The sequence below is a fragment of the Dreissena polymorpha genome, chromosome 4, assembly GCF_020536995.1.
Source record: "Dreissena polymorpha isolate Duluth1 chromosome 4, UMN_Dpol_1.0, whole genome shotgun sequence".
Classification (NCBI taxonomy): Eukaryota; Metazoa; Mollusca; class Bivalvia; order Myida; family Dreissenidae; genus Dreissena; species Dreissena polymorpha.
Genome location: NC_068358.1, coordinates 18,593,147 through 18,611,927, shown reverse-complemented (window position 1 = coordinate 18,611,927; position 18,781 = coordinate 18,593,147). Strand labels below are relative to the sequence as shown.

Here is an 18,781-nt window from a genome sequence, read left to right as displayed (position 1 = left end):
ATACATAACTTTCGTCTAGTATGTCAAAGTAAGGATAATTTTTGATTTACTGCAGTAAAATGAAAGGCCGAAGTTTATATCACTTCATAACCAATGCCGGTTTAAGACTTTACAGAAGCACTTTATCTTTATTAATCTCTTTCAATCGAGATCATACGGTTTTGTGAGTGTCCTACACTGTGATTTTTTTTAACAAGATGTCCCTCCAAAGCCGCACAAAGAAACCCAGCGTAAATCGACTGGGCAAATTGTAACAAATAAATTATATTAAATTGAAATTAAATCGCGGTGAGTGGTTTTCCGTCACCGATAAGCAGGGGGGCACGCGTATACGGGAGCTTACCGCGTTTAAGTGAGAAAGTTGTTGCAAAACTTCAAAGATGGCGTCGTTTGTTGGATTTTCTTAAAGGAAGGGAGGATATTTTCACCCGGTAAGCCCCTTTGTATTTATAATTATTTTAAATGAATACGCCGTTTCGGCTCTCTTGTGTGTGTGCTGCCCTCGGTTTTTTGTTTCAAGATCGTAGACGTCGGGATAAAAAAGTTATTGAAGGAAAACCGTCCACAAATCTGTTGTCTACTTACGGGACGTTCGAGAAATTGGATGTACAAATATCATTTTCTCTTATAATACACAGTATTGACACACGTGAACAGTAAAATATAAATAAAATCATGATTATTTCATTTTACCGACGTCGTTTTATCACTGATAATTAATTTATTGGCAAACATTATTGGTTTAACCCCCTTATTTGGAACTGACTTCCTTTTAAGCACATTTTGGGACTTGACTTCCAAATGACAAACAGCTCTTTCATATGTAAAAGAGCTTGACATGATATACCTACCCATCTTAAATAAAGTGTATATGTGTACTTCAATATTATAGTTTATAGCATGTTACGTGGTGCAATATAAGTGTTTTCTTAATCACGTTACTTACTGTAGAATAATAATAATGCTGTTCGAAAAACCTGCCGAACAATTGAATCAATTCACCTATTTTCAAGAAGATGGGTTGTGTGGTGGCTGATGTACGAGATAATATAACGTTTATCTTTCAGTAATATTATAATTAATTTCATGTATTTTATGACGTGTCGACCTTATTCTGCTATGAACTTTTTTTAACCATTCTTTTACTGTCTTTTCAGATGATGCAGGTTAAAGGGCGAAAATAAGTGCATCTTTCGTTGCAGTATATGTAATGAGGAATTTTACATCAGGGGAGGATTGAGATATCATGCCCCATTCATGGACCACATGAGTTTAAATGTAGCATATGCAAGAAAGAATCCTTCAACAGAGCCGGACTAAAACAGCAAATAAAAAACACAAACATAACAAAACATGTACAGCTGATGTTTGTAGTGTTTTTGTTTTATTTATAAAGTCTACATAGACACGTCTGACAAATAATTGCTATGAGTGCTACTTACTTACACGTTTTATTCCGTATATGTCATGATGCTAGTTTCTCACTTTGTTATGAAAATAAACCATTATCTGTGTTACGTCATTTCTTCCTACGATGTCTCTGCATACATTTTCAATTGTATTCAGCACTTACATACATGATAAAAAAAATTTGGGTCGGATTTAATTCGTTATGCATTTGACATATTAACATTACTTACGATTAGAAGGCAATGTTAGGAACAAACGAAATCATCTTTCTAAGTGAACCAATACTTTATTCCCTCAATACAACAGTCATAAATAATATGTATTCACATAGGTATAAAAGAGAAAAAACATACATGTATAAAAATTATAATGATCACTTCTACTGAAATCATATCGTGTATTGCATTTGCACAAATCTTTCTATCCACTACAAATTCACTTTTTGCGATTATAATATAGTGACCAACTCAGAACTGGTTTAAAAGAAGGTCGTCCAAAATGTGTCACATCAAAGTCACATACATGTATCAGTATCGTTATGGTAAAACGCGTCAAATGTCATTGTATTAAATAAACAATTCATATTTAAGTATCATAAAAAAAAACATCCACCGATATGCATCTTCTAAGCAGATGTCAGGTATTCCAAATTGCTTCATGTATTCCGAATCGCAACAATGGCAGTATTTGGTTACATCAACCTTATACTAGTATCAAACCGGCTTTACCCTCTTCTGTTTTTCATTACACTTTTATTGCACGTATATGTGATTGTTTGACAAGGTAATTCGACGTAATCTTTTTTGTTTGATTGGTGGGTTTTCATGTACCTATCGCATTCAAGAGCGGTACACACTTCGTTACGCCGTCTTTTTTAATCTTGGCATCCTCAACATATATAACTGGCGTCTAGATATCTGGAAATAGTAAGCATAGTATTCCGTTGGATGCATATTCAAACATAAGTATGTCCATATGTGTTAAAATAAACGGGTAAGAATTACACTGTGTTTTTAATACCGTCGAATGTCTTATATTACACACACTAAATGTTAGCGTTAAGTACGCGATAAAACATATAATAATACAAATTAACAATAAAACAATTAATAGAAAAAAGAAAACTCTTGATTTCTTCAAGGGAAAATGTTTTCCAAGACATTCGCACCAATGCGGAATTCATTCACGAAAGTTATTTCGCATAAAACCTTGTAACATAGAAAAGAGCTGTTAATCATTTGGAAGTCAGGTCCCAAAATGTGCTTAAAAGGAAGTTTAGTTCCAAAAATAGGGGTTAAACCGTTATAATTCGGCATTAAATGAATAAATAGACATAACAACGCGTCGAGATAATAAAATATTCGTGATTTATGTTATATTTTACTGTACACATGCACAAATATTGTTTATTATGAGAGCAAATTATATTCGAACATCCAACATCTCGAAGGTTAAGAAATTAAACAACACATTTGTCGACGGTTTTGCTTCAATAACTTTTTCATTCCGACGTCTACGGTTTTGAAACAAAAAACCGAAGGGAGCACAAACACCGTAGAGCCGAAAGGGCTTATTCATTTAAAAGAAATATAAATATAAACTGGCTTACCGGGTGAAAATATCCGCTATTACTTCACGAAAAACACTTACACGACGCCATCTTTGAAGTTTTGCAACAACTGTCTCACTTAAACGCGGTAAGCTCCCGTATACGCGTGCCCCCCTGGATAAGGCTACTTTCAATCCACATAATTTTACAAATTGGGAATAATTAAAAACGGTTCTTTTCTTGAAAATTTAACGAATGAAGTATAGTCGAAGAGGCTGCATTATCAAGCTTCATCTCATGTTTGTTAGACATTATACGTGGATACAACGGTTAAATACGAGAAATGTTTCAGTTATTTGATGTAGGTATACATACATATTAAATATACATGTATTAAATGCAAAATTTCTATTAAGTAAGGAAATACAATACAAAAATGCTTACAGAATGTATTATTGCAGTCAACTATTTCCACATAACCGTGCATGATATCAGCAGCCTTATGTCAAATAATAATCAACCCGTTTCAAATAAGACCGACCTAGTAAACAGACAATCCACTTGAGTGTCCATTGTCACCTAAATGCTCCTTAAAATATCGAACTGATGAATGGATTTAAAAACAAGTAATATCGCTTACATGTTCTACTTTAGCAGTAGCCGAGACAAATGATATAAATCAGCAAATGATAACTAAATGTAAAACACGATGTTAAGCTTGATTTAATACCGCTGACGTTAATTTGAATATTCCGTAATTTAATAGATTCAATTGCTGATTATAAAAAGGAAAAACAAACGCAAAAAGATTAAATCTGTTGTTTTCATTGTATTTTCATTTGATTTAACATGTCGATTGCTTATACGAAGAACAGATGTCTTTGTGTGTACGTTATATATGTTATATGTTAAAGTAGTTGGAATTTCTGTATACACATGTAAACAAAAGTTGGTGTATGCATATTTTATTATTTGATTGTATAATGAACAACCTTATCGAACACATATCGCCATAGATAGTTGATATGTTCAATGATTGTTCATTACTAGCACAGAGTAACTTTTGATAATGAAAGGTACTTATTCTCGTACCGGTTTTGAACTGAAACATGACACATTTTATTGCATGATATTGCATGAAAGTAATGAAAGTCAAAAGCTGGCAAACTATAAAAAGTGCTTGCGAAAAATAAAGCAAAATCATTCAATAAAGGAACTCGTTCAGTTACAAAAATAAAAACATTTAAACACGTTTTCCTAAAATTCTAGTTGTTTTACAAATACAAATTGTAACTTAATGTCATAGACGTCACAATATATAGCACATAATACGAATTCAATTAGCATAAAAAGAAGCTTAGCTGCACTAGAAGTAGATAAAATCTTTACTTTACATATGTTCCTTAATTAATGACAAGGAGCCGATTGTCAAAATTGAGACACAATACTAATGCACTAGACAAGACACGATCGTACATAACAAACGCAAACGATATGAACAACACTGGGGTAAACGTATTGCAACGTCAACTTTTGACGTTTACAACGGTTTTAAATAGCTCCTTAACTCACACTTGACTCAACATTATTAAATAGAAATATAAGTGTACATATAAACTAACCTGCTAGCATCACAATTAAAAGTAATAAGCAAATAAGATAATACATTTTTCAATTTAATTACTATTTTACTACTCAATGGTTATATATACAATGGAACATCTGATCCGTAAGTTTCTGAGGCACGATGAAATGAATCGTTCTGACGTGACTTCCCTACAGTTATGGATACATACGGAATATAACGCTAGTCAATTGTTCCATGAGTTTGTATCAGTCGAGTGGCTTGTGTGATAGACTTTAAGTTAATTCATACCATAAAACTCATTATTGTTTGAATTAAATTTCATTCCTTGTATAAGTAAATACGTAAACTATGGCGTGAGTGTTCATTCAAGTTCACGTAAAACAGGTATATTACAATTATAATTGTTCGCAGCAAACATTATAGAAGAGATTTGCAATGAAAAGTTCGTAAACTATTTCCCAACTATTGTTAAGAGATTTTAATTCACCAAAATCACAAATAAAGATAAAGTGTTCACGAAATGCCTTTGATGACACTGTATTAATAGAATAGACAAAACAATACAAGCGCAATTTTTAGCGAGTTTTATTTCGTTGTTGTTTTTTTTAATATACAGATCCCCAAAACAGCTGATCAAAATCCCCTATTAAGCTAGTGATATCAAATTAGCAGAATATCCTCCCTGCCTACATCAGGTGATGCTTTAATTAAAACAGCCGGTGCTATTATATCCACTCAAAAGTTGGACAAATAAAAACTACATACAGATGCTATATCTTTAGTGTCGCTTTGATCATGTCTCCTTAAAATTCCTTTAAATAGTTTAGAAGACATGAGCGAGTATGAGTGCTCAAGCATTGGTCATTCTAATAGTGAAATTTAAATCGGTGTTTAACGTCAAAAGCTTTTAATGGACCTTTCAATTAGTGTGAGCGCAGATCTAATCACGTCTATGTCTAATATTGTATGAATTGTCATGTTATGGACAAGCATTGGTAATCTGAATGAATTAAATGACAAACACAAACTTCTCTCCTGAGTAATTATTTCTTGATTATTTTTTTATACCTCAACGTTATGCCAGAATAATGGATTCTTGCTTTCTGTACATCATTTCTATGACTTTTTTGCAAACATTTTGCGAAACATTATCATGAAAGCATTGATTTTTTTGATTTTTTACATAAATTTAAAAGGGAGCCTAAAACATTTAACCTTCAAGTACACTAAATAGTAGTTTGAGAAGAATATGTAAAATAAACAAACGCCATTCTGAATATAATTCGATACTTGGAAACTACAAAATTGGGGCGTGCATTTGTACTGTGACTGGACAGTGCTCAGGTTATAATAAAGTAAGCCTATATGGGATACGAGCAATATGAGTAAACAAAAGTCAGACAATTCTTATTATATCAAACATTGAATTAATATAGAAAATCAATGCTAAATATAAAAAAGTTAAGCTCTACTGACTTGTTTTTTAACGTTATAAAAAGGGTGTCATTGCCGTATATAGAATTAGTTATTGTTGTTACACATGTGAAAAAAACAAGCATTATTCATAGGAACAACATTATTGAATTAGTGCTTCAACACAAAAATACTTGCTACACATTCAGTGAGGAAGACATGTCAAAGTATTTGTGTCGTCTTTCCATTCCTTTATGTCACTGTACGAAAACTATATTTTGCTAACGTTATGCGTATGCAAAAATAATATTAACTTTGCGGAATTTCAAATTTTCTATTATGTAATTTAATTTTCAAGCGTTATCTGAGTTCGCAAAAATGCCATGTATGGGACCATTCACCAAATAAAGAACACAAATATGCACATATGCTCTTTTTAAATGTAAAACGGGAACAAAATTATCTTTCTAAATAAATAAAATCGAGTAGTTAAGATAAAAGTTACCTACCAGCGTTCTTAGCTCCCAACAGTTAAAAAGGTATTTTTAAGTCATAGTGTTGAGTTTAAAATAAATGCAAGTTGAAAATAAGTGTACGTTCACCTTAAAGTTTTTTCTATAAATAGCTTTAACAACGTCTATTGAACGCATCGTTCTCTGCTGAAGCCGTTAACTCTGATAAGGAAATTCATCTGAAAAAAGTAAACTGTAAGGTACAATGAATATTAATTATGAAAGAAACAGAGGAACTATGTCATCTGAAGGTATGTGTTTTCTTACATCGTTGTTAAAACGGAAATAGAACAAGTTACTGCTGTAAAATATATGTGCATATATAATTCTCTCGTAAATATAAGCTTGAAGCGTAATAAATCGATAAGCGTTTGCTTAGGAAACACTATGTCAGTGCAATGTTACACTGATTACTTCTTTAGACCTTTAAATTCCCACTGTTAAGTACCTTCATGAAACATGACTGTATGTTACAAAGCAGCTGCCTGATACACATCTTAAAGGTCTTAATCACAGTGGTCTATAATTTAAAATTATAAACAATTATGCATTTTGCACATTTATAAATAAATGCATAAATTGAACTTATTGGCGGTGCTTCTTTTTCGCTTTCGACTGAAGCATGAATATGTTAAGTGAATTAGACGTTCAATGATGTATATATGCATGCATGTATGTATGTATGTGACTTACAGACTTATATAAATGTAATAATATATATAAATACATGCCTATTAATACACATTATCCCATGCTTTTATGTTTTGTAAATTGTGTATAGCTGATTCCAGTGTAACATCTCTTTCCAAATATTAACATTTCTTCAAATTACCTTTATTTACTTATTAATATTTGACTAGAAGATACCATGTATACTGATATTTGCTGTTAAAAACATGTTTTAACAACATTTCAAGAGATTCCAAGAAAGTGTTTTAGGCTAAGTGGGCATATTTTAGGTCAACATCTGTCTAGCACCTTCTCCAGTTTTCGTATGCGTCACCATTCAGTTTTAATACTACTCGATGTGATCTGCTTTTGTTTACTTTCTTAGTATCCCTAGTTTGGTGATGCTTAAGCATCTGATTTTTTATAAATGCTTGGTATCTTACCTCTCTCTCTTTACTTTTTTTTTCTGATAAATCCACCCAATTTCCGACTGTGACAGACATCTGGGTAATAACATTTTACAAATAAACACGTGTGATTCTGGTGAACAAAATTTTCAGGCCTATCTTATTCTAATCAGCTCTATCTCATGATGGCAAAACTCAACACAATAACTACAAACGCTATATTGTCATCATTCGAACCACGAACTGTATTTCCATTGCTATTCCATGTACAGTGGAACTAATTTAACCATGACGATTAACAATATTTATACACAAAATGTAACTAACTTTATCCTCGATAATGCACAAAGATCAATACATTTTTCTATAGTTTCATTGGGTCAATACTTTCTTAAAATGTGCTTTTATTCCGATTTTTTTTCATCTTAAAATACTCAATGTACTGAATTGCACGTCTATATTAAGTTACAGCACCTGGTCTGTTGCAACAAACACGCTTTTCAAGCGTGAAACTTAACAGACGACAGCAACAATTTCGAACTCTTAGAAAAACACGTTTTTTAGATGCGTACGAATGGATCAGCAAATTTTAACAAATCATATCGCAAAATATAGCAAATTGCTATACAAAATATAGCGAAATATACATGTACTGAAATTAAATTGCTACAGCGTAGATTCTTATTGGTTGTTGTTTTCACAACTTACTCACAATAATGATTCAATTGCTCACCATTTGCTGTTTCATAAGTAACTATAATTAAAAGTTAAAATGTGTGAGGATAATGCCCGACATTGTCTTTAATGTACTGTATTAGTTACCGTTTTGTATTACGTAAATGGTAAAACTGCCATCTGCGGTTAACGCTTACTTCATTGACCGACGTCAAACAAAAATAATAGTCGCCAGTTAACCCCGTCCTCATAAAAATTCTCGGAACCATTGGACAGCGAAAATTACAATTTGGCGACTACAAAGTAACCTGCGATTTTCTCGTGACGCATCTTTGTCAGTACACAAGTACTACACATGGCTGCAATGTGGCTAGTCAAATTTACCTCGGCCGCCCGGTTATTCGCCAACGAGATAATTTTGATCAAAATACATCAGTGCTCGGTGGCATTATATTGGTATTATAAACAATCTTTAATCAGAGTTTAAATTTAATTCAGTGTTCTACTGTGGTGTCATATGCAAATCGTGGTATACGATTAAATGTTTGAAATTGAAATTAAGGCGTTATGGTTTACAGAAAATTGTTGGGGCTACCCGGGCTAGTGCATGGCCCATGAATACTTTTAAAAGATTAAAGGTTGACACAAATAATAAGCACACATATTGATTTTTCGCATAAGAATATTTTCAAAGACCAAATTAAAGAAGTCATAACAAAGCAAAAATATGTACATTATTCCAAAACGAGGCTCTTTGCAGCTCTAACTGTTATATATTGGTTACAACATCTGCATTTATGGTCATTGTACATTTGCGATATTTTAATAAGCATTTAAAATACTTTTTAAAAACAACATTTAGTCATACATTAAAAAATAACGTCATTATTTAAGTTTAACGTATCTAATGAGAAACAATGCAATTAAGACTAGTGTTCTTAAAATGAGACCCTTAGTCAACGTTTTGATGTCAAACACTGTTTATATACTATTGTATACTATCATAATTTGATATGAATACACGAACGCTCACTGACCAAAATGTGTACAATTGGGTCCTGCAATTAAAGTGATAAGTTGCAATTACGTAACCAACATGGCATCATCACAATTTGTGAAGTTATTCAGGAGTAACTGTCTTAATTATGACTTACGTAAACTACGTAAACATGTGGCGTCTAGTTCGGAATAAAGTAAGCATACTGTTGAGTCTATTGAACTTTATTCAATATATATGAATATATTGTAATTAATTGTAACAATGTTTGTACCAGAATCAATTAATATGTTTATATTGCTAGATAATTTTTAGTATATACACAAACAAGAGTCACACAACAGACACGCAATTAAACCATTTTTGTCAAAAGTGATTTGAGAGGAAGAAGTTGTGGCATATAATGCCGAACCAATGGGGGTTTTATAGTAGTATTATAAGCATTTATTAATACAAAAATATTTCCGTACCTTTCAATGTTCGAGGTAACATGTAGTTTTTTTTAATTATTTACCTATGGATAGATTTGACGTCTTATATATGATTCCTGTTTGTTACCATAAAAAAGTTTACTGAGTGTTTCCACATTTGACCAAAAGCAAAACTGTCAAGAACAATATACAACTCTCCTAAAACAATTTTCTTAAGATAATTATATTGAGAAACAACACAATGTTTTTTTACATAATTTGTCATAGGTATTGTTGTTATGACATAAACTAAAGCATCAGCAACACTCCAACAATAGATTAAGACAAATACTTCATAGGAGATTCATTCCACATCACTTCAACCAGAAAGTTCTTGCCAGACCTCAACCCCCATAAGGCACACGAACCAGAAGAACTGACACCAAGATTCGTGACGGAATGTACATGTGAGATTGAAACTGCACTCACTATATTGTTTCAAGCCTTCCTAACGCAATGTTGAGTACCCGGTAACTTAAAACACGATGTGGTCATTCAAATCTTCAAGCAATGGTTGTTACCGCACACCTCCTGCAAATTACAGGCCATTACATGTTTCCCTAAACTCAGTCTGTTTAAAGACCAAGGAGCATATCGTCCACATGAAACAACTGGAGCGCCATGACATATTTTTAGACAGTCAGCTTAATTTCAGAAAACGACGTTCCAGCGAAAGTCAGCTTGCACTAACCTAACAAGATATTGCCTAAGGTTGGCCGACATTGATTCAATTTATGTAACCCCGTAAGCGACTCTCAGCTAAGCTTGACCACTATGTGATCCGCAATGACCTACTGAAGTGAATTACAAGTTTTCTCAGCAACAGAAGACAGGAAATCCTTGTTGAACGCCACAACTAGTCGTCTGCACATGACACATTTTAGGTGGCCCAAAATGACTCTGTCCTAGGTACTATCTACCTCCCATGACTTAATCGGAAGAGAAAAGAAGAAGTAAGGAACACATTTAATGTCAATGTATTTTTTGTAAGACAGTGCAAAATGAAACAAAAGAAGTATAGCATTATTTGAATGGAATAATTAAGGAATACAACTAAACTGTACAATACGCAATTATAAATAAACGTGTACGGAGTTCCTTTTGTATCACACACTTTTTTGCAAATGTAGCGTGTACCAAGTATTCTCTATCAGCTCTTATCTCTGATAGAACATAAACACTGACATAAAGTTTACGCTTGTTTTGCCAAAACTTACCCTACCATTTGTAACCAAACTCCCTTATAATAGCTTTTGTAAATTAACTGTAACAATACAATTGTAGTCTTAAATATTTGTTGATGTTTTTAAATTTACGACATAATGACGTCCATCACAGTTAGGCTATCAATCATGGCAGTTCAAGCTTTCACATCGACAGCCTCTCTCTCGATTCTATTGATCATGGGAGGCACCTCCGACGGAACTCGGGAATTTGAAAGGGTATAGAAGGGAATTTTGCTTTTGTTGACTCGCGCGCAGGCGTTTTAAGCAGCATGGGATATGATATGCACTGGTTTGTCGATAAATATAGTTACGTTTATATGTTAATGTTTATATAGGTAAACAAATTTAACCATGTGGACCCCGCCTCACATTAAATTATTGTCGGCGACCGATATGGGAACACAATTATAGCTATGATTTTTTGTCAAGTATGCTTATATTAATATGCGTGTAAATCAAATATAATTATGGCGCCCTGAAATATTACAACGTTTGCTAGGCGGATCCTGAGCAGTTGACAATCGAATACATCATCGGTACATAGTTATCAAAACTATTACTAACTATGCTGGTATGTATAATATATAGAGAATAAAATGTTACTGCCTAATCGTTTTGTAATATATCAGGCAAGGCTTAGATTAATATAACGGCGAGGCTTGCTTCAAAAAGATCAGGCAGTAACCTGTGTTTTCTGTTTATAATACCTCTACGTCCCCGAATTTATAGAAATAATATAAACAAAACTAAAAGCGCTAAATATTTGTTTAAAATGTTTTTGCTATTTGTGTTGCATTTTGTGTTTAAAATATATTACATCTTGGTATCAAATTTTTACTAAAAATGATTACTTTATAGTTGATTCCGAGAAATATGACCATCCACCACATATGACTGATATAAGAACTTTCTGTTGACCTGTATGATATAAACAAATATATCAGGCAACGTTATATCAGGCAGATATCAATTCGGTGGTATGATAAATATTAATTTAGAGAGCCATTTATATACAAGTAAGGCGCCGAGTTATATTGCAGGGGTCGCCAACAGGGCTCTGACTAATGTGACGGCAATATCGTGGATAGTGCGGTTCATTATGATCTTGGACATAGTTGCGGGGGGATTGAGTCTGTACTTCAAAGGGATGGACTGGTTGGGAATAGTACTGGTGATTAACACCTTGGCGGTAAGAATTCTTAAGTTGATGAGATCTTTCTTCTATATGTTAGACGTGCACCCATAAGATTGTGTCACTTATTTTAACAAATAAAACAAAACGAGTAATCATTTAAACTTTAAAACTGAGCGGAAGTATGTTGTCTCTCATTTCAAAATAACAATACATTTACTGCCATCTTTTACTTATTCTTACAATAACAAGTTACCAAGTGCATGCAAAAAGCATATTGGTCCCCGTTTGGCAGATATAATATATAATGCCGCGGTTGACGCGTCGTCACATGAATAAATGGCCTATAAACGATTGTGAACATTGATTAACACTTGCCAAAGTGAGATTTACTTGACGTAACCACAGATTAAATAATAATTAAAATAAACTCAATAGGGCTTAGATTAGAAACTATATAAATAATTACGGCAAATTTGAAACAAAAGTACGAAAAACGAGTAATTTAAGTGAACACAATTTTAGTAACGGAACTCTGACCTGAATGCAATCTTAATCAAATGCTTCAAAAAACAATACCAACAATATGCAATACTCATTTTTTTTCTTTTGTTTTCGAAATGTTAAACATCATATTTTTTTTTTCAAAGTATCGCATGACAACGATTATGGCCATAAACAATATTAACGAAATCGAATAATTGGTTGAACATTTCAATACAATACATCGCTCTTACTGAAATGTCCAATTATGCATGACCCATATTCCGAAATATATTTTAATTGTTTCGTTGCTAATTCAACAAAGTATAATTTGTTGCTGACAAATATGCACAATGGAACTTTCAGCTGTAAAAGCAGCAGACGAAGCCTTAGTATACATTGCTGTTCTTTATTTATGGCCTGGGACCCATCGCCAAACAGTAAGACATATTACAAAAGGACTAGACAAAACACACACGTAGATAAGAAACGCACACAACGTATAAATTTTATTTATTTTTCCATAGGCCCTTTGTCACCCCATGCATCTGCCCTGCGTTTTCTCCCAGAAACCAGAAATCGGCAACAAGCCTTGTCGGGTAATTCTCATTCTTTATCTATGTATTTTATATCATTTTTCCTTGTAGATAATGCACTTATAATTTACATTAGCAACTGCCCTTCTTAAATCAGAATACGTGATTGTCTTATTTGTTGTAAAGCGTTCTATAAACGTATCAGGCCGTCTTGCAAGTTATTAATCTTCATGGTTTTGTAATATTTCTCTGAAAAAATAACACACTATAGACGACTGATATTTTTCACGGATTATGCAAAATTATGAGGTTATGACTTATTATCTTATTTCAATTAGAAATTTCACACGTAAAACCAAAGGCATGTATTTTCGTTGCTTAATTTAAAAGATTATTCAAACTATGTCGGAGAAAAAAATTACACGGCGCCATAAAATAAAAAAGGCACATGAGTTTCGATAATACCCTTTATATAATGTTTTGCAGATTTACGGAAAGTTGGCTCTGTATGTTTGGCTCTTCGTACTGAACTGCACTCTGAACCCTCTATTTATCTTTATGTTCATCCACTCCATCTACTACCACACTCCAGCCGTCGTTTTCATTCTGTTAATCGTCTACCTTGTTACGTCCCTCGTTTTCACGGTGGTGAACCTGTACACGTTCTGTGTACTGTACAAGTACGGCTGCTGCTTCATGTACAGTCTCAGACAGGACCTCGAAATGGCGACAGCGACGGTAACGTATTCTTAATTTGCTTTAATGTAATGCATGAGTTAAACAATGACTGTTTTGTTTGAGCTTAGCGTATCTCAAACCAAAATGTCTTGTTAATTAATTTGAAGAGTCCGTCTGTTCGTGCATGTTTATATCTTTCAATAGATTACCCTTAGTTGTAATATGAAAACCTCTTCGAAAACGAATGTTTATAATTATTATGTATTCCCACGTGTTAGCGTTTTGTTACATGGTGAGTACTTAATTCTTTCAAACAAAAATTGATCAGGTGGAACCTGCGGAGGAGAGCATTTAAGTCAGCGTGCCGGAAGCCAGAGTAAAATTTTATCCGCCTCAATATTCGGTACCTGTTCAGCCCGGAGAGCACGTGCGGTCATTCGCCGCTGAGAAGCAACGAGGGAATCATTTATAACTACTTGGCATTGTGTGCTGAATGACAATTTGCATGGACATAATTTTCCCCCGTCTGCCATTGGTAGTTTGTTTTAAGAATTCAATGTTATTTATTTGTTTTTTTTTCTGGCTTTACTTAATTGCTTTACCACTGAAATTACTTTACCACTGAAATTACTTTACCACTGAAATATAAATCGATATTCAGCGTACTCGAACCTTGAATATGAATTCGCAAATGGGCGCAACTCGTATTGCTTGACGTAAACTGATGTGAGAGTCTCATAAGTTAAGTATAAATTGCTTTGAGAGGCGTAATTATCTTACTGTATATCTTTTCTATTTTTGATATCATTTCGAAATATTCCTCTGGAATTCAGGTTCGATAATCTTGCTTATATATCACCGGAACAAATTGAATAGGCGTGATGTTGATCTATGTGTATCTCTCGTTTTATTAAAGTCATTGTACCCGTTTTATTTATAAAGTCGCATAATATTGATGATATATGAATCCTAATGTTCCTGAAATCTCAATGGTTTCCTTGTTCACAGTTACGACGTCAATTATGCGATTTTAATTTGAGTTTATCTATACTAATGAATCCAATTACGAAATCAACCCATTTTATTTTGTTGAATTGGTGATCTTTTTATTTTATTTAAATAAACTGAATAGCTTATGAGTAACGTTGGTGTGATTTTATGCGTCAGACATATGACATTTAATTTATCACAACATGTATCTAGATGCGGGAGGCATATACCAAATGTAGTATCTTATTATTTTAATATTAGACCAGCAAAACCATGTTATTATAATAATATATTTTTTTAAAGCGTGCTATTTAATGGGTGCTTAATCTGAACAATTTTCAATAACAGGAGATGACGTATTAAATGTTTGAATCAAAGATGCCAACTAAATAGCAACCAATATAGTCTTAGCGTTTAAGTGTCCCCATTCCCCAACTCATTACACAATGAAAACGCATGAAAACGCTGTGATATTTTGTGTCCGTGCTTTTCAGCGCGCGACTGGAGTAGAAGGTCTGGGAGCAAGGACACTTCTCCGCAAACACATTCAGAAGGCAGTTAACCTCTTCCCTGTGGATCTGCAAAAATGAACGTATATACATTTTCTTAATGAACAACACCATACACATATCAAAATAAACATATAACTATCCAATTTTTATATAAAATTTCCAATGCCACAATGAACACATTTTATATCAATACTAATAACATTTAACAACTGTCCAACCACTATAATACATACATTATATATCATCGTACGATATATATTAAATACAGCCGTTGCCGATTCCGAGTTGTGTGTCAATAATATTAACTTACTATCATTAACTTGTTTCAGCAACAATGCTGTATGACTGTCATATGACCAAACTTATAAACTACAAACACAAGTATCCGTGTCATTCTTGCGATACCTCAATGACAATCATCAAAAATTTGCTATACCGCCTTCTAACTCAAATTTTCAAGCAAATAATACAATGGGTGCATAACACTTTTAATCACTTGCTAGTACCCTGTTTCCCATGTTATACAACCATTACATATTTATTTTTTTTAATACACATATGTAATACAACATTTTTAAACGTTTTCATTGGCTTAGTTTTCGTAAATGACCAATCGCATTTTGTTATTTTGCTGAAATGACGTTGCAACGTCAAATGACGTCACGAAATGTAAACAACATTCGGGATTTATCATTGTGTTTGCGTAAATATTTATTTAATTTGCTCATTTAAAAGCATATGATAAAAAAGATCTGACACTCGTTGTCATATCATACCATATTTTATTAAACTCGTCCAGGAAATTCGTTAGTAAGCTCGCCAAAGGCTCGCTTACTAACAAAATACCTGAACTCGTTCAATAAAATATGGTATAATATGACAACTCGTGCCAAATCCTATATATACAAGATGATACCAGCTTTTAGATTTTTGGGTTAATATGCGACAATCAATCTTGAGCGAAATCAGTCGAAATTTCATATCCGTATTTCTAAACATCTATTTTCCATTTTTGCACGGCATAAGCCCCCAGGACAAACCCCCCCCCCAATGAAAAAATGAACATTTGGACAATACCCCCCCCCCCCAGTAGAAATGACAGGTAGGATATAAGCCCCCCAGTGCTTATTTTGCATCTGGAAATTTGCCCCCCAGTGCATTTTTTTAGAAGTAGGACATTTGCCCCCAGTGCTAATATCATATGTTGTTTCTATTAGACTAGTATATCTCTATATTTGGATTCAGTATTGCTTCATATCTCATAAATATATAATCATAGAAACTTGGATCATTATAATTTGAAATAAAAAAGGTCAGGAAACTCACTTTAATTGCCTAATCTTAGGTAAAACAAACATCTTAAAGAATTTTAATTGTTCTTTATTTAATCAATCAAAGGGATTATCAGCTTGTTAAAGGTGTGACATGTGGCTTTGATCATATACTTGTTGATGAAAATTAAAGGCTTCTTTAGTTAATCAATCAAAAGGATTATCAATAATAATTATCATAATTTAGTACAAATAATGATAATTAAAGTAAACACATATAACAACATTTAAAGGCAATTATTTTTGTAGTTACATTGTTTGAGTGATATTTAACAAAAATTTAGTATATAAGGAACAATAACATTTCAAATGATACATTTTATCATGGAAATTATTAAGAGTAATAAAGGGTCTGTGAAATTACTGAAGGATGGGTACTCTTACACCAAAAAGAAGTCTCGTAAAGAATCAATACATTGGGAATGTTCCAAGCTCAGAAGCGCTTCATGTAAAGGAACCTTGACAACTGATCTTGATATAAGTATAATAATAAAATACTATTTGTTATCTTTGCTATCATAACTTTGAAAATAGCAATTTACAAAATTAATTCCAGACAGTATTGCATAACTTCACAAATGTAATTATTTGAAGTAAAGGTAAATGTAGTATTTGTAAGCTTTACATAATTAATTCCAAACAGTTATACAAAACTGTACAAAATTATTTTATATATAATAAATTAAATGTTTCATTGCTATTATCATTAGTTACAATATTAAATAATTGTTTTAATATTGTCAGGTTACTATGGTCACATCATCCACAACACACAGTCATGATGCTGACCACTTAGCCATAGAAGGTATGAAAGTCAGAGAAGAGATCAAATCCAGTGTCGCCAACAATCGTGGGAACCCAAGTGATAAACTGCTTTAAAGTATGTACAACTGTAATTGCTATTGTATTTTTAATTGCAAAATAAAGATCATTTTTTAACACCGTATATTCTTATTTATCCCTTCCATTCTTTAAGCCTTTTAGTGGTGGTAATTGGAGAAATGGTTTATCATCTCAAAGGTTTTGAGTAATCAGGTGGTGATAATTGGACATGATTATCTGCTCAATCGAGTCAATGTCATTGAAAATAAGGCACTGGGGGGCAAATGTCCACTTCTAAAATAAGCACTGGGGGGGGGGCAAATTTCCAGATGCAAAATAAGCACTGGGGGGCTTATATCCTACCTGTCATTTCTACTGGGGGGGTATTGTCCAAATGTTCATTTTTTCATTGGGGGGGGGGGGGTTTGTCCTGGGGGGCTTGTGTCTGGATCCCTGGCGACTCAGCCTTCTACATAAAATATGTAAAGCAAATACTATCATGATTTCATAACACAATATTCATGGTGATACCACTTTTGTATTTTCATGTTTATATACGACAATCAATATTGGGCGCAATCATTCGAAAATTCAAATCAGTATTTCCAAACATTAATTTTCCATGTTTGCACTTAACTGCTTGTCAGTCGACAAAGCACACTAATGTGAATAACAGCTGCATGAGGAACACATAAACCAAAGTAAGTTCCTCAATCTTCTAAAAATGCATCAGCCCCGAACAAGAAGGGTTACAAAACCTAGAGTAAAAGTGTAGTAGGTAAGCGTTATAATCTGACGCAAACCAATCGAAATCTGGTTTACCGGAACTCAAATCCCGGAGAAGCCCGGTAACGTTGCGACATCCTTTTCATATGTCGAAAGAACTGAAACGACAGTAAGTAAATTATGTAGGACATTTATTTATGTATAACTAAGAATGACCGTATGTTACATTCGAATAGTGCACTATTATTCATATAAATCAGACGGTAAGGCTAAACTTTAATATTAAAAGTTAACAAAGTAAAGCATTCGTTTTGTTTGAAGAAGCTGCAGTATTTCCAAGATTCATCCATTACAACCAGTTTAAAGAAGTGTACATGACTTCACGCACACCCCATTCAATAATCGGTAGGAATAAACGATTTAGGTTTAACAGCGAGCGTGATTCGTAACCCAACTGCTCATCTTTCTTGTTTCTTTATTTGGAACGTGAACGTTTGAGGACCCATAGCTCAAAACCGGTGTCATTGTGCCTTCATCACCTCCCGAAACCTCTAATTTTAGAGAAATATACAAACAAGCAGCTTTCGTTTTATCGCAAGCATTAAGTATTCTTTAAGCAAACCATGTAAACAACACACGGTCACATTAATGTCGC

The 18,781-nt window shown here is 33.2% G+C and overlaps 1 protein-coding gene across 2 annotated transcripts; it reads left to right on the top strand.

Moving 5' to 3' along the window:
• The first annotated feature begins 6,595 nt into the window (after positions 1-6,595).
• On the top strand, positions 6,596-17,517 carry LOC127879581 (uncharacterized). Of its 2 annotated transcripts, XM_052426528.1 has the most exons (6): positions 6,596-6,723; positions 11,957-12,105; positions 13,059-13,130; positions 13,554-13,805; positions 15,230-15,327; positions 17,323-17,517. In XM_052426528.1, exons 1-5 carry the CDS (start codon positions 6,678-6,680, stop codon positions 15,323-15,325), a joined length of 615 nt encoding a protein of 204 aa, XP_052282488.1. In that variant the 5' UTR covers positions 6,596-6,677; the 3' UTR covers positions 15,326-15,327; positions 17,323-17,517. The 2 variants fall into 2 exon arrangements, with proteins under 2 accessions (XP_052282488.1, XP_052282489.1); XM_052426529.1 differs by lacking the exons at positions 15,230-15,327; positions 17,323-17,517 and adding an exon at positions 14,074-14,849.
• The last annotated feature ends 1,264 nt before the right edge of the window (positions 17,518-18,781 follow it).

Coding starts and splice junctions, on each gene's coding strand:
- LOC127879581 (XM_052426528.1), top strand. CDS start 6,678: ATGAATATTAATTATGAAAGAAACAGAGGAACTATGTCATCTGAAG. Junction 13,131..13,553: donor TCGGCAACAAGCCTTGTCGG/GTAATTCTCATT, acceptor AATGTTTTGCAG/ATTTACGGAAAGTTGGCTCT. Junction 13,806..15,229: donor TCGAAATGGCGACAGCGACG/GTAACGTATTCT, acceptor CGTGCTTTTCAG/CGCGCGACTGGAGTAGAAGG.